Below are 14,182 nucleotides of genomic sequence, written 5' to 3'. Positions count from 1 at the left end.
ATTGTAGAGATATGTGAAGACTAATGTTCGGTTTGTTATGATTTTATCTCTGGAGGAAACTTTGTTCGTGTTTCTTGAGTTAAACACACACCCGCGTTTGGAAGCCAGTTATTATAAGTCATTTCTGAAACATGAAGCAAACAAATAATGCTTGAATTTGAATGAAATGTCAGGTTTTATGCCACTAAATCCTCCTTCCACTCGCACCGCGGCGGCCCGGCCGGCATGTTGCAGCCAAATGTGGAGGTTCAATTGTAAAAATCTACATCAGAAACTCTCAATCTGTCCTGAAACTTCAGAGATAAACAAGGAACTATTCAATGTGTAATTTTATGGAGAGTTTTTGTGACCTTCTCTGATTAGAGTGCGGCGGAAGCGAGATCAACCTCTCAGCACTTTATCGGGTTTATTCCCTTTTATCTTTCTATCTCAAACACGCTGATTGAGCAAAAACTCAAGCTTTATTTTCCTCTTTCTTTTTTTACAACGTAACTTGCGGTTGCGATAAACACCGTGAAAGGTTAAATGACTCGACGGGGAACATAATAAAGTGTGAAATGTATTCATTCAAACGCCATGATTTTAATGTAACTACCGGTTGTAATTGCCGCCAGCCTCTCATGTGCAGTCGAGCAGATTTAATTAAAATCTTCTAAATAAAGCTGCTGTGTAGTAAAATACAAAGTCAGCACTCTGTAGCTGTTGCGTGTGTAATTTGTGTTAAGATCAAAGGAGTGCTGACATCTATTTAGCAGATGAGGATTTTGATTTTCCTCTGATAAACTCCTGTATACACTTAGGTACAACCCCCCCCCCCCCCCCCCCCCCCCCCCCCCCCCCACACACACACACACTTAATGTTTTCAGTTCTAAGATAAAACAAATAAACTGCCAAATGAGTCGCATCAACAAATCCCAGTCAGGAAGATGACGAATAGTCTGTGGCTATCTGTTGCTTTCATCACTATGTTGTGTCATAACCGTGCTTCATGTGAAACGTGTGTTTGTGCATGTGTAGATCTTTCCTCTGGTCTTTATTTTGCTGAGTGTAAATCTGCAGTGTAGGAGTTGATGGTAACAGTATGGTTTTTTGCTGAGTAATTTGTATTTGGTCGAGGTGTTCTGATGTAAAGCTTTATAAACAATCTAAACATCACTGTCCTCTCTTTCTCTCTCACTGGGCAGGATCATTCATCCCTGTTGTGGTGCACCGTTGGGTCTGAGATCGGAGCTGAACCGTGGGACAGCAGGTGCCAGGCCCAAGGGCCACAGGATTGAGAAGGCATGCTGGCTGCTATGCTGCGCCAGAACAGCGCTGGTGGAGGAGCCGGGGGTGGCGGCGGTAGCGGCAATGGCAGTGGAGGGAAACCCCCTCTAGCTATAACCAGACTCTCCAACTCCAGCTTGGGCTCTTCGGGCTCTACCAGCGGGAGCCCATGCATGCTGGGCAGGGGCCAGAAGAGCAGCTCGGTGAGCTCGGACAGCTCAGACGTCCCCGCCGCTGACCCAAACTACATCATGCTGCTGGTCAGCGATGTGCGGAAGTTTGCAGAAGTCCTTCTACAACTTAAAGAAGTCTTCAACTCCAAAGGTATTTTTGGAGTAGCCAAGGCGTTAATGGGTAGATTCCATTTTAGTTTGTAACAGAGGGCAGCGCAACACACACACACACACACACACACACCCACTTATCAGTAGTGAGTTCTTATGTGCAGCTGCTAAACACTTCACATCATGTCAGCCTCCTCATGATGAGTACAAGTGGCCATGGAGGGTTTTGTCTGTGGTTCTTAGAGGACAAGCAGCAAGCATGGCAGTGAATTTGTTGACAGTCTAAGTTCTTACAAAATGTATTCACAAGTCTACATCAAGTAACATGTATTAATGAGTGAGAAGAGCACTGTCCTGCCTCAAACCAAACATTTCTTCCCTTCTTGCTTTAACGTTACAAAAACAGAGGGAGAAACAAAGAGGCACTGTACAAATGCAGCCAAAGGGATTGTATAACGGAGTGTGGCTGTCAGTCAAAACATGTGTGCACACTGCAGCTCTCACCGCAATGTACACACTCCCAAAACCAAATCTACCTGTTTTGTCCTGTTGCGGCCTTGGCTGCCCGGTCAGTCAACCAGCCTTATCGCTCCTCTACTGTTTTCTCTTCCTCTCTCTTTTTCTGTGGACCAGAAAATCCAGATATCAGCTGATCTAAGTCTGCTTGGGTGGCTGGTCATGCAGATTTCTGATATTTTCGATAGACAGTGTCGGTATTTTGATCATTCTGAGAACTGGGACTTAGCTTGTTGTGTGTGTGTGTGTGTGTGTGTGTTCTAGACGGAATTCCAGCCAAACAACTGAGTGAATTTAACGCTTATTTTTACTCATGATGTAATTTCAACTTTTCCCAAATGTACACACAAGGGGGAACTTTTGACACACACACTTATTAAGAGAATCAACACATTCTGAGCCGGTAATTAATGGGCTTTCCTTGACCCATCAGTGTTCAAATGGACTTTTTTCCAAATCAAAGGGGGGCAAAGTGACACAGAGCTGAGTCCCACTACGCTCTGTCTCTGTGTGAATGTGTGTATTTGTGTGGGTGATTATTACATTCCTGGCTCGGTATATTTGGCACCGGCTTTTGGATCCGACCCAGATTTGCTAATCCCCCAGTCCTGGTAAGAATGGTCTGGAGAGAGTGGGTGAAGGGCAGGCAGGCAGGCAGGCAGGCAGGCAGGCAGGCAGGCAGGCGGTGTAGTAGTGGTGGTTTTCCTCCTCCTCCTGCCCCCCCCCCCCCCCATTAGCAGTGTGCCACGACACCCAAGGCCCAGAAAAAAGGAATTCCAGGCCTTGTTGTCTGGAGGGGTCGGAGAAGGTGCTTGACCCGGCTGGACAGGCTGCCGTGACAGAGAGCAGGACTTGCGACAGACACTTTTTAAGCTTGAGGGACTTTTCAGTGACCTGTCAACATGCTCCAGATCAAAGCAGTAAATCATCATGTGCAAGAGATCAACATCTTGAACTTTATGGAGTGGAAGAGTCGTTGATTTTAAATAGGAAGCTCATTGGAAGGCATTGGTGTGAGTCTGTTCTAGCATGTTGTTGTTGTTCCTGAATGTAAGTTGTTCGTGAATGTAAGTGGTTAAATGCCGTCTACTACAAACGCACCACAGGCTATTAAAGCAAATTCCAATTGTGCACAAGCAGAAGGTTGCATAGCTGTCATACTAGAAAGTTGAACCTGCTCGTCTCAGAGAAACCAGTTTATACACTTCGTCCTTAAATAGAGTAGAAGTAACTTTGAGACATGGATACAAACATCAACTCATGAAGTCACAAGTCACTGATTGTCGGTGCTCTTTGCTGTTGATACAACTGCAGCTAATGTACAGGTCCAGTAAGCACCAGTTAAAGTATGTAAATGCAGTCAATGAATACCATGTGACTCTTAAAGGAGAATTCCCCTAAAACGGCTTATTTTCACTAAATACAGGAAACAGCAGATTTGAAATATCGGTGTGATTGTGCTGTAGAAACCAGAGTACCAGTCTCTTGTCTCTTGTTTGTTTTATGACACATTTGTCACCTTGTTTATGGATAGGAGATTAAAGAAAGAGCACTAACATGTGGTCCGGGTTCACAGTTCAGATACAAGAATGAAGAAAATCCACCTTTATGCTGTCCGTCATATCTGTGCTCAATCAACATTTTCCGTGTCTTTGTCGCGTTTTAGCACAGCAGGCCTTAACGTGTGAACACACTGTTGAGGGTCACTGACTTGTGCTGTGATTGGATGTGATTTAAATCCCTCTCTAATTTATGACCATATTGTCCCTGCGGCCCTTCACAATAGTCCAAACCTCTCATTACCCTCGGCTGCTCACTGAAACAGAGGGAAGACCCCTTTATTTTTTGCCACGCACACCCAATATTCAAGAGCAACACGCAGCTCCAGAGGCCTGTACCCCTCGCAGCAGCAGCGTCTGCATTCACATCAAGCCATGTGAGTCTGACACCCATTGTCCCAGGAGGCATCTCCAGACTAACGTGCGGTTGCTAACTGGCAGCGTTTGCAGAAATGATGCTTTCCCATGTTAAGAATAGCTACGGCCTGTGGGATTGTGGGATTGCTCCTCGGGGCGGGGGGAATGTTTCATGTAGCTGCTTTTTTTTTTTTTCTTTTTTCCCACTGCACATCGACCTTAAATGGGAATTATTGTGGTTCCTGCTCAGTTTTGGTCGGAGTCGGTCGTGCGTGGATAAATTTTGTTTTTTACGAGCGGCTGAGAAGATTTTTTTTTTTTAAATTTCCCCCTCACTGCCGCCATTGTTGTCAGGTGAGCATTGAGGACCTGTCGCCTCTCCTCGGGACACCTCCAGACCACAATGTGATCGATACTCACATCTCTTTTGAGGTCACCAACGTGTCCAGTGGCCGCTTGTGAAGGACATGTGAGTAATTGGAGGAGATTACCGTTGTGAGTTTGGTCTTAGCTGGGGTCACAGAGGACATTTGGGGACCTGAGGAGCCGGGGAGGTGGCGTCTGTCCCCTTTGTGTTTGACGGTAAGACTGCGGTAAAGCTCTCCATCATAGGATTACACATCTATATTAAGGTTTGACCTCACATGTGGTAATGCAGACACTGGTTTTTTTTCTTAAGTAAGGAGGTGATTGAGTTGTTTTGGAGAGCTTTGTGGAAGATTATTGCAGATCTCTTCATCTATATCAGAGAATGCATTGTTGCGCTTGGCTGGCTGACTAGGACAGGTGTGTCATCAGTGTTTTCATGCGAGGACTCTTTCAGGCAGAATGATAGTTGACTGTGTGCGTCAGCTGCTTAGGAATGAAAACAACACCGGCAAGTAGTTCACACAGTCAAGCTGAGGACAGCAGGGTGTTACAGGCAGCCATTTAACATTGAATGGTACTCTGTGTAAGCCATGAACAATCAAACACCTCATGGGTGCTGGGCCGCTACGTCACAGAAGTTCCATGTGATTATTGTTGTTGTCACCACTATGAGGAAATATATGATCAGATTTACAGCCTGTTTCATTTTCCCACCTCTTACTCCTCCTCTTTATTGAGCCCTGAGTTCCTACAGGAGAAACACACACTTGTTGCTTTACAGCCGCTTAAGTTGGCTGACGTTCTGACAAATCTGTATATTTAGATGCGTTTAAAACGTAGAATCTACTGAGGTCGAGGCTATCAAATGGTTTAATAGACCTTGATTATGTGGTTGTAAATGTTCTGCATGTCCTCACCTCCCAATTTTCATGCCAAGTAAGCAACCCAACAATTTCATTTATGTATGTGGCTTACTCCACATTTTTTGCAAATAATGGAGTGGCGAGTAAATGCACCGTCAGCACTGTGATGTCATGACAGAGAGAGAGAGAAAGAGAGAGAGAGAGAGAGAGTGAGTCTTTTTCTCAGGAGTGGCTGCTCTGCCCATATTGTTTTTTCACTTTGAACTGTGGTGTAGGATTTTAATAAGTGGCAGGTGCCCAAAGGTGTTATGCAATGGAGTATTACGCACTGGGATGCAGGTAAATGCTCTGAGAGTGACAGCTTCCTGGTCGACGGCCAAAAAAGGCAAGACAGAGTGTTAATGGGCTTTGCTCTCCGTATCAGAAAAGCTATTTGTCCAGATTATAAAATTAACTTCTTGAACTTTGGCTTCTTCTTTGTGTCCTTTTAATGAGCATGTATTGTAAAGTAGGTTTGGAAGGCCCGGTGTGTGTGTCATGATATCACAGCGTTGTGGGAAAGCGACTCCATTTTGGGTCCTCAGAGAAAAACCTAAATGCTATTTTAGTGATTTGTGTTCCAATCTACCCCTTGTGAAATACCAGCCTAAAATTAGCCCTACTTGGTCCTTTCTCTTACCATTCCAGACTGTCTTAATGGCTGGAGCTATGCTGTGTTTAGACAGTCTATCCCACTGGGTCTGGGATTCACTGTAAAGAATCGCAAGCTGCTCTTTGCCTCCAAAAAGCTCCTTTTATGGTGCTTTCACTGTATCCATATTTAAAGGCGCTGTAAATTAGCCCCACCGCAGGACAACCACGCCGTTTGAAGATCAAGTTACAATTTGTGGTTTGGGACTTTGGTCCTTCAGTTACATTTTCCACAGATCGCGGTTTGATTATTTAGCGTAGTTAAGCTGCCTGACAGAATTTATTACAGACCCTAATTGGTGTGAGGGGATCCTTGTGTTACCATTAGTCAAGGCAATGTTGGGTTTAGATTTGGGGATTATTCACCCAGGGGATTGAAGTGCTTAGTATGGTGACATATGGTCGTGTCCATTTATCCCATCTGCCCGAGGAAACAAAACATGAAATAATGGTAAACGGAGAGCGGCAGGGGAGAGAGAGGTCTACCTGCTGATGCATCCCCTGCGATGGCACGCCGTACGCAGGTGGCCAGTCCACGCCGTCATGTCAAGTTTAATGGTCCAACTGCACTTGAAGATTTGTAAGTTGTTTTCCCAAGTCTGAACCCAAAGGAGCTCCCTCTCTCTGTGTGTGTGTCTCTCTCTCCCCTTCCTTCCTCCTGGTTAAGATTTATGTTTATGGGTGCTGTTTTTTGCTGGGGCAGCTTTGTTCCAGGAGGCTGTTGATGCCTGCCACACACTTTGACACAGCTCCAGACTTCCCACACTACACGTGAGAAGCAAGGAGTTGCAGGCGCTCGTTAGGGGCAATGTGATACGTAAGAGAAAACTGCATCAGAGACATCAATGTTAGGAGGAATAGTTTTTAGAGCCTCCTCATCTTTGTTATCTGTTGTAATTACACTGCGGCTGCTGTGATTATACTCACACAAATGGCTTGTAAGGGGACTTCACTCATTTTCTGTCATTTTCCAAAACAGAGGATCCTGCATGTTGTTGCCAAGAGCCATGATTACATTTGTCCCTGAACTGGCAACGCTCCCAGTGCCCATAATGTAGCTGAAGCTGTGAAGTACAGTCAGAGTTCACGTGTTCTACAGGCTTATAATGTGAGAAACACAAACCAAACCTCCAAAGGTCAACAACAACAACAACAACAGCAGCAATAACAAGTTGTATTGTCTCACAATTGCTTCAAACAAACATGGCAGCACTCACTTGGACCTGCTGTCTTAGATTAATGTTTTGAAGTGTAACTAAATCTGTAGCTTCTAGCCTTGTATTGGATTAAAGTCCTCTGGAATACTGAGTGAGATTTCACAAAGCACGTTTTATATTTTCTCCTTTTCCTTTCATGTCAGTATCATTTATTATTTTTGACCGTGGATTGAGGTAAAGACAAAAATTGGCCTGGATTTCCCTGCCAGGCCCTTAACCTTTGGGTGTGCTGGCTTGTTACTGGGTCAATCTCACGCTGGGAACGGCTCATAACTTGTTAAACCATCGGGGCTGATGGGAGAGGGATGGGTAAGACAATCAGCCACTCTCTTTTGTAGTCAGATGTAAACAAACTCACTGTGAAGCAAAGCCAGGACCAAATGAGAGGAGACTGAAAATAGCAGCAGCCATTGTGATGTTTAAAAGCTGAGGAAGGAAGAAGGAATTTCAGTCAACCCCAGTTTCTCTATTGAGTCTGCTTCTCTAAACTGAAAATGATTACTGAGGGAATTTGCTTACGCCACAATTTAGTAAAGTCTAAATCTGCACATTTAATAAGGAGTGGTGAATAGAGTAGGGGCCTCTTTAAGCTATGCTGGAGGCCCCTTGACATCAAGATGTTCTTTAATTCTTATGGCAAGACTGACAGGTGCAGATTGGGGTTCCCTCAGCAGGCAGCAGGCCCTCCAGAGCTTCAGTCGCATGCGAGGCCTACATCTGCTGTAATCGTTAGCTGACTGTAACAAGGTGGAAAACAAAACGGTCTGAGGACGACTTTGAATTCCCTGAACTCTCAAATAGTTTGAATTTAAAACATTCTTGCAATGCTGCTAAAGTTTGCACTTAATAAGGTTCTTATTATTGGGACAATTCCATTTATAAGGATCAAAGTCTCTTAGAACGCCCGGTGTTTCCTAAAAACACAAATCCGTACACATTTCACTTGATATAATGTCAAATGGTTATGAAAGTAATCTTGTTCTGAAGGCTTCTGTATAGGTCAGCTGAACAAATGCACAAGGCCCATTCACACAGGATTAGGATGCTGGTAAACCTAAACAATGTCCTCTTGTTCTGAATGCTGTGTTTGTCCCTCCAACTCCAGCCCCCTCACCATCCGAGTCTGCCTCTTGACAGGTGTACTGAAGGGGGGCCGCTTCAGTTGGGGAGGATTTCATAGCTCCCTCTCCTGCTGACGCTCCTTTTCCCATGATGAACTGCGAGGGGAAGCCACTGTAGTCTCCTCAGGGTCACGTCTGGCCATTTTGGCTGTACGCTGGAGGTTGCACCATGGGGGGATGTGCAGTTTTTCGCAAAGAAAGCATAGCTGGAATGCCAGCATTCAGAGCTTTGCATCAACAGTAGGCGGTGTTTGTGGTGATGGTGGTATGTGGGGGGGGGATATCAAGTGAAAAAGGTTGCCTGTCTTTCCTCACTGTGACAGACAGCTCCAAAGAGAAATGAAAGTTAGGGAAAAAAAGTTGACTCCACACGAGGCATCTCATTGATATGCTAAGGCCGATCCAGAGAACTATCCAAGGATAAATGTCCGATGACCAGAGAGATACTTTGGATCGTTTTGTCCCTTCACCCTTGGAGTTTAGGAGGATTTTGTACATCTCCATAGTCGTAAATCTTTCCTAGTTTGGAACAGCTCATATTACATTGCTCTTAATCAGCCAAACCTAATGTGAATGATTTCATGTCTTCAGAGGTCATAATGTCTCCAACTGTGCATAATATTTTAATTTACATTTGGTGTCTATATCTGAAAGCTAATGGGCATGATGAAGGCAGAAGCCCGCAGACGGGGGACATAAAAGCTGCCCACCTGGGTGAAAGGTGCGAGGTGTCTATGGCCCGGGGGGGTTCTCTTTTCAGATGCTGGCTCTTTGTTAGTGCAGTCATGGGAAAGAAGGCTTCAAAGGTGGATGCCCTGCTAGAAGCACAGAAGTCTGGGGAGGCAAAGTCACCATGCCGTTTACCAGCTGCATGTAATCTGCTAATCTTCAGAGTGGACCACCGGTGGTCTGTCTACAGAGGTGAAACAGGGCCACTGGCCACAGGAAGTGTGTTAGTAAGGGGGGCATCTGGAGAGATCTAAGGGCCACACATTGCACTGACCCTACCCAAGTGTTAAAGGTTAAGTGGATCCATTTTGCCAGACCCCTTATAGTTGGGTAAATTTCAGATTGAATCGTTTGGGTCATTTTTAGTTTGGGGCATGAATAGCTTGTTAAAGTTGTGACTCTGTGGAATGTGTTGAAGAATGTGGCATTTCACCCCAACCAATTAAAGAATAATCCGTTTGAACAAAACAGAGGTTATTGAGTCACACAGTGATTGATTATTAGGCCCACATTAGGTTTCTTGTCTTTTGAGGAGGAGACCCTTGAAACTTCTCCCCGCCGCAGCTTTTTGATGAATGCACATTTTCTTTGAAGCAGCTGCCACACCGGAGCGCTAGTTGGTTATTCACAGGGCGAGGAACTGGAATGTCCAGCTGGGGTCTGACTCAATGGGACACATTGAGGGGTTTTGATTGACATTAGTCATGGCTAGCCTGTTCAACATCCAATTGAGCCGCCCCCGCCATGAGCTGCTCCCATTTCATCAGAGCTCTGCAGACGCAGTTGTGACATGTTTAGTGATTTCACACTTGCTTTGTGGCAATGAGCCCCACAAATGTTCTCTCAAATGTTTTGAAGCATTAATAATACATTGCTCCCACAATTTGCGATGCATGACTGAACATAGCTAGGGTCGCCGCGAAAGGAATGTTGCCATGTCATATTGCATCAGGGAAGGTTTTACTGCTTTAGAGTCATGGAGTTTATACTAAACAACCAAAGTGAGACATCGTACGCCTCATGTTGGTCAATAGTCAAACAGAAAGTGTGGTTTACGTCATTTAATGATCTTGACCTTGGATGGTTTGTAAATACATTTACAACTGCTCACATACCCGGGGACAGGTGAGGTCATAAACATGTCGTGTTACTGAATCACGGTATCTTAGGAATGACTTTAAATTCCTTTGATGGAGTAAAAATGTGTGCTTTGGGTGAGTCAGTCCTCAGGTGTGTGACTCATGCACTGATCTCACCTCTGCATGGAAAACTCCACTGTGTTTTGCCTTAAGAGTGACTGCGATTTCATGCTGAATATTAGAATGAACTGATTATATTTAAAGACACTAATTCTGTTAATGCCAAGAAGCAAACTGTGAAAAGGAAAAACAAAGTAAATCAATCACCATTTCTTCCTGATGGATCTAATGCATTTCATTAACTTACAATTTGGAATTTATATATATATATTTTGAAACTAACACCGCCCTCACACTGCTGTACTGAAGTGTTAACCCTACATGTGCACAGTCTCACCTGGTGAATGAGACGGGCAGGTTCCAGATTCGTCCCTGATAAGTATTCTGCCATTGTCTTGCACAACCATTGGCTATGGCACAGTTTACCGCTCAGAATCTTGTTAAACCTGTTAGAACTTGTGTAGAACACCAGCTGTTGGTATAATAACACTCTTACTTCTTATCAAAGAGTTACATTTGATCAGTGACTGAGTTTGACCATGTTGAATGTGTTGTGTTCTGCTAATGGACAACTTCTTCTTCTTCTCTTCATCTGTGGACCATTGATAAAAAAGGTTGAGTACCGCTGGTTTAGACAATTCAACAATCAAATATGAAATCAACAACAGGCATATTCTTTGTAAATGAGGTTTAAGGACAAACGGGGTCCAGGGCCTTATGTTTGTCTATGTGGGGGTCCATGACATGAAAATGTCTGAGGCCGCTGCACTAGAGGGGCGTCAAGAATGTTTTGGTATTGAGGTGTCATCACGATGGTGAATGATCCGACAATGTTTTCATTATGAATCCCCCTCCACCCCTCACTCCTGCCACTCCCGTCCCCGCTCCCTAACAAGAGGCTGGAATGTTGGGTTTCCATGACGCTAATGAAGTAAAAACCTGGCAGTGTGTTGCTGGCAGCCTCTGAGCAGCTCCTGATCCGCGGCCTCCTTCTCATCAGGATCAGAGTCTGATCCCCCTGTAGCCTTCATTCACCAGGGCTTATTATGCCCAGGAATGTCTCTCACTCTCTCCTTCTCTCATAACCCCCGGTGAAGCTGGGATGTGGGGTGCAGGGGTAAATTTGGGACAAATCCCAAGGGAGAGAACAACCCCAAATAACACACAACCCCCTTCCTCTTTTTTCCCTCTCCCCCATACCCACTAAAACTCCCCCCATTGCTCTTTACAACCCCTCCACCACCCCTAGCCATCGCTCTCACACACACACACACGCACACACACACACACACACTCCAAGTCTTCTTTCCCGTGAAAAGTGAAAAGCCGCTGTTGTGATTTATTGTTCCATAAATGCCGTATGTGGCAGCTCCATGAGGTGACCAGTCCCAATGTTTGCTAGTGGCCCCAGGGACAATGCTGCGTTTTCTGCACTTAAACAACTCCTCACTCAAAACTCTGTGGGCTTCCCTGGGGAAAATAAAACCTTCCCTAACCCATTTCCAAACAGCCAAAAACTAATATTTGCAGATTGAAACATCTCCTCGCTAACTCAAAGGTTTGCCGTTCCAACTTTTTTTCTTCCCACATCCTAAAGCGCGCCTGCTGAAACAACACGGGTTCTGTGAGATGTATGTGGTGGGAACAAGTCTTCTTCTCTTTGTGTGCTCTTCAGAATGGCAATTGTGGGGTTAAATCATCAGTCTCTGTACATTATCCTGTGTCCTGCTGGGTTGGTGGACACAACCATAATGTCTTGCTAATTAGCCCCCATTTAGGATGTCCCAGTAGGCCACACAACAGCCATTGACGATTGCAATCCATGGAGCATTGCAAAGGCAGAGCCTCTGTCTCGCGGGCATTCATGGTTCAGGCTCGTCCTTAATAAACCTCTAGCAGGCCCAAGCTTGATGCCCCCAGGACTCAGGATTCAGTTACTCTGTCAGTGAATGGGCTGTATAGCCTGCGTGGGGATGATTTAGGCTATTGTGTGTATTTTGTCATTCAAAGGATAATGTCCATAAATGGGATCTAAACTGACCAGGGCCAATTAAGGGCTTAAGGGTTGAAGCGGCCCGTTGTAAACTTTGACCCTTATCAAATCATTATGAGCAGGGGTCCCCACATGAGTTCGTGAGAGACAAAGTCTTTGGCAAGCCTGGATACTCTGAAGTCTGACAGAAGTAGGTTGAGAAATGATTATGGTAGCTGGTTTATCAAATACTGAGAACTGACTTTATATAACAAGCAGGTCCAATTTTTCTATCTTAATAATATTTCTAAATGCATGATATCCGTCATGCTTTGTCACATTCTGGCTGCACTATTCTAATTCCTTGTTGGATGGTAAAATGCAAATGATTTCAAAATGAAACCGGTCACTTACCTGCAGCTGAACAATAACGTAGATGCTTCTCACGGCAGATATGTGCAGGAGTAATTATTGCCATTAAACACTGCACTGTAGTTAGATGTGTCTGTTCCAGAGTAGTTGTATTGTGCAAGCTGGCTCTGTATCAAAGCTTCTTGACACGCCCAAATGCAAAACAGCCATCATTAATGTTCATTACATCTCTACTGTTCCTGCAAGGACAAGCCCAAATGTCTTGCCATTAAAAAGATCTCTAAAACATCTGATTATAATTATGAAATTGTAGCCATTTACTGTTCTGGAAGGACACCGTGTTCTTTTGATCAGAGCCCATTGATTGTCCCTTAGTCAAACCTACCATTGAACCACCTTTAAAAAAAAAAAAATGAATAGAAGTTTAAATAGACATTACAACATTGCTGCAATTTTGTTTTCAAGATAACATCAAACTTTATTAACTCCTGAGAGAATGGATGATCTCAAAGAAGCGCATTGTGACACCCGCCCAGGAAAGGTGCAGTTTAGGTAAACTAAACACGACTTAATCCAGGCTTCAGCATTGAGAAAGGCCTCCTCTCTGTGTGCCAATATGATTGTCTGGATGAAGTGAATGCCAGTATGAAGTGTGGTGGAGCCAGAAGCACACCGCTGGCCCTTTTCCTGCCTCGTGGGGAGTTGGGCAGCAGAAACAAAAGAGCCAGAGTCTTTTCGTCATCAAAAACCACCAGGTTCTCGCCACTGGAAGGAGCTGCGCATGACATCTGATGAAGATGGATGAAGATGGTTTCTATGGAGGGGGATAGGACTCTCCAGGTCATGTGGAGAAGGTTTTGGCAAGCTGAAGGCAGCAGGGCATGTTGGCATGGAGTAGTTCTTGTAGTTTTTTTATAATTTGAAACACCCTCGGGTTTGTGGTGATCTTGCATAACAATGTCTTTAATCCAATAAATGTGCAAATGGATGCATTTTCAGTTCCATTTTAGTGTTTGCTGAGTTGGTTTATAATTAATTCATGTATTTTTTACCTGAAGTGATCTCTTGACCTCCCTGCATCTTTGTTGGGAGGTCAGTTATTGAGCCTCTTCCAATCCCTCCCCAATTCTCGGGGTTCATGCTAAATGGTCCATTGTTGGTTTTCTGGGTGCTGATTGGCTGCTTTGAAACTGCCAGTATTGCAACAACATGTATGGACATTTTGGCACATTATTGCTGTCGAGTCTAATTTATTATGATTTTTACGAGAATGGATAGACTCTTTTTTTCCCACGCAGCTCCTGGATCGACTGGATTTTGGCTCATTTTTCCAGACTGGACCACAACTTGTTTGGTGGTCGGTGTGGAGTTGTGAACCTGTTGTTTTGAACTGGTCAGTTGTTTGGATTCCCCACTCGGACAGCAGCTAGCATTGTCATGTTGTCCACACAGACCCTCTCTTTTTGTCCCACTCCAAAATAGAGGACTAATGAATAAAAGAAGAAGTGGTGAGCAGCTAAAGTCTTTCTGATCCCACTCTCCATGTGAGGGGTAATCCGGACGGTCAGCACAAAATGTGGCTTTGGCTGCCTGTGTCTGTCTAGTGTGTGTGGAGGACAGCCATTTACCACACACATGACTAAAATGTTCACATGTGAGCGCTCAGC

The 14,182-nt window shown here is 44.6% G+C and overlaps 1 protein-coding gene across 1 annotated transcript in view; it reads left to right on the top strand.

The window, feature by feature from the left end:
- Positions 1 to 14,182, top strand: part of arhgap29a (Rho GTPase activating protein 29a) — a 30,484-nt gene that overhangs the window by 270 nt on the left and 16,032 nt on the right. Inside the window, exon 2 of the mRNA XM_076138020.1 lies at positions 1,186 to 1,591. Within this exon, the coding sequence (XP_075994135.1) occupies positions 1,285 to 1,591 (307 nt within the window). The 5' untranslated portion in view covers positions 1,186 to 1,284. The remainder of the gene's footprint in view (positions 1 to 1,185; positions 1,592 to 14,182) is intronic.

The sequence above is a fragment of the Genypterus blacodes genome, unplaced genomic scaffold (assembly GCF_046128005.1).
Source record: "Genypterus blacodes isolate CSIRO-AG114 ecotype Tasmania unplaced genomic scaffold, CSIRO-AGI_Gbla_v1 ptg000348l_1, whole genome shotgun sequence".
Taxonomy (NCBI): domain Eukaryota; kingdom Metazoa; phylum Chordata; class Actinopteri; order Ophidiiformes; family Ophidiidae; genus Genypterus; species Genypterus blacodes.
This window is presented reverse-complemented; position numbering and strand designations above follow the sequence as displayed.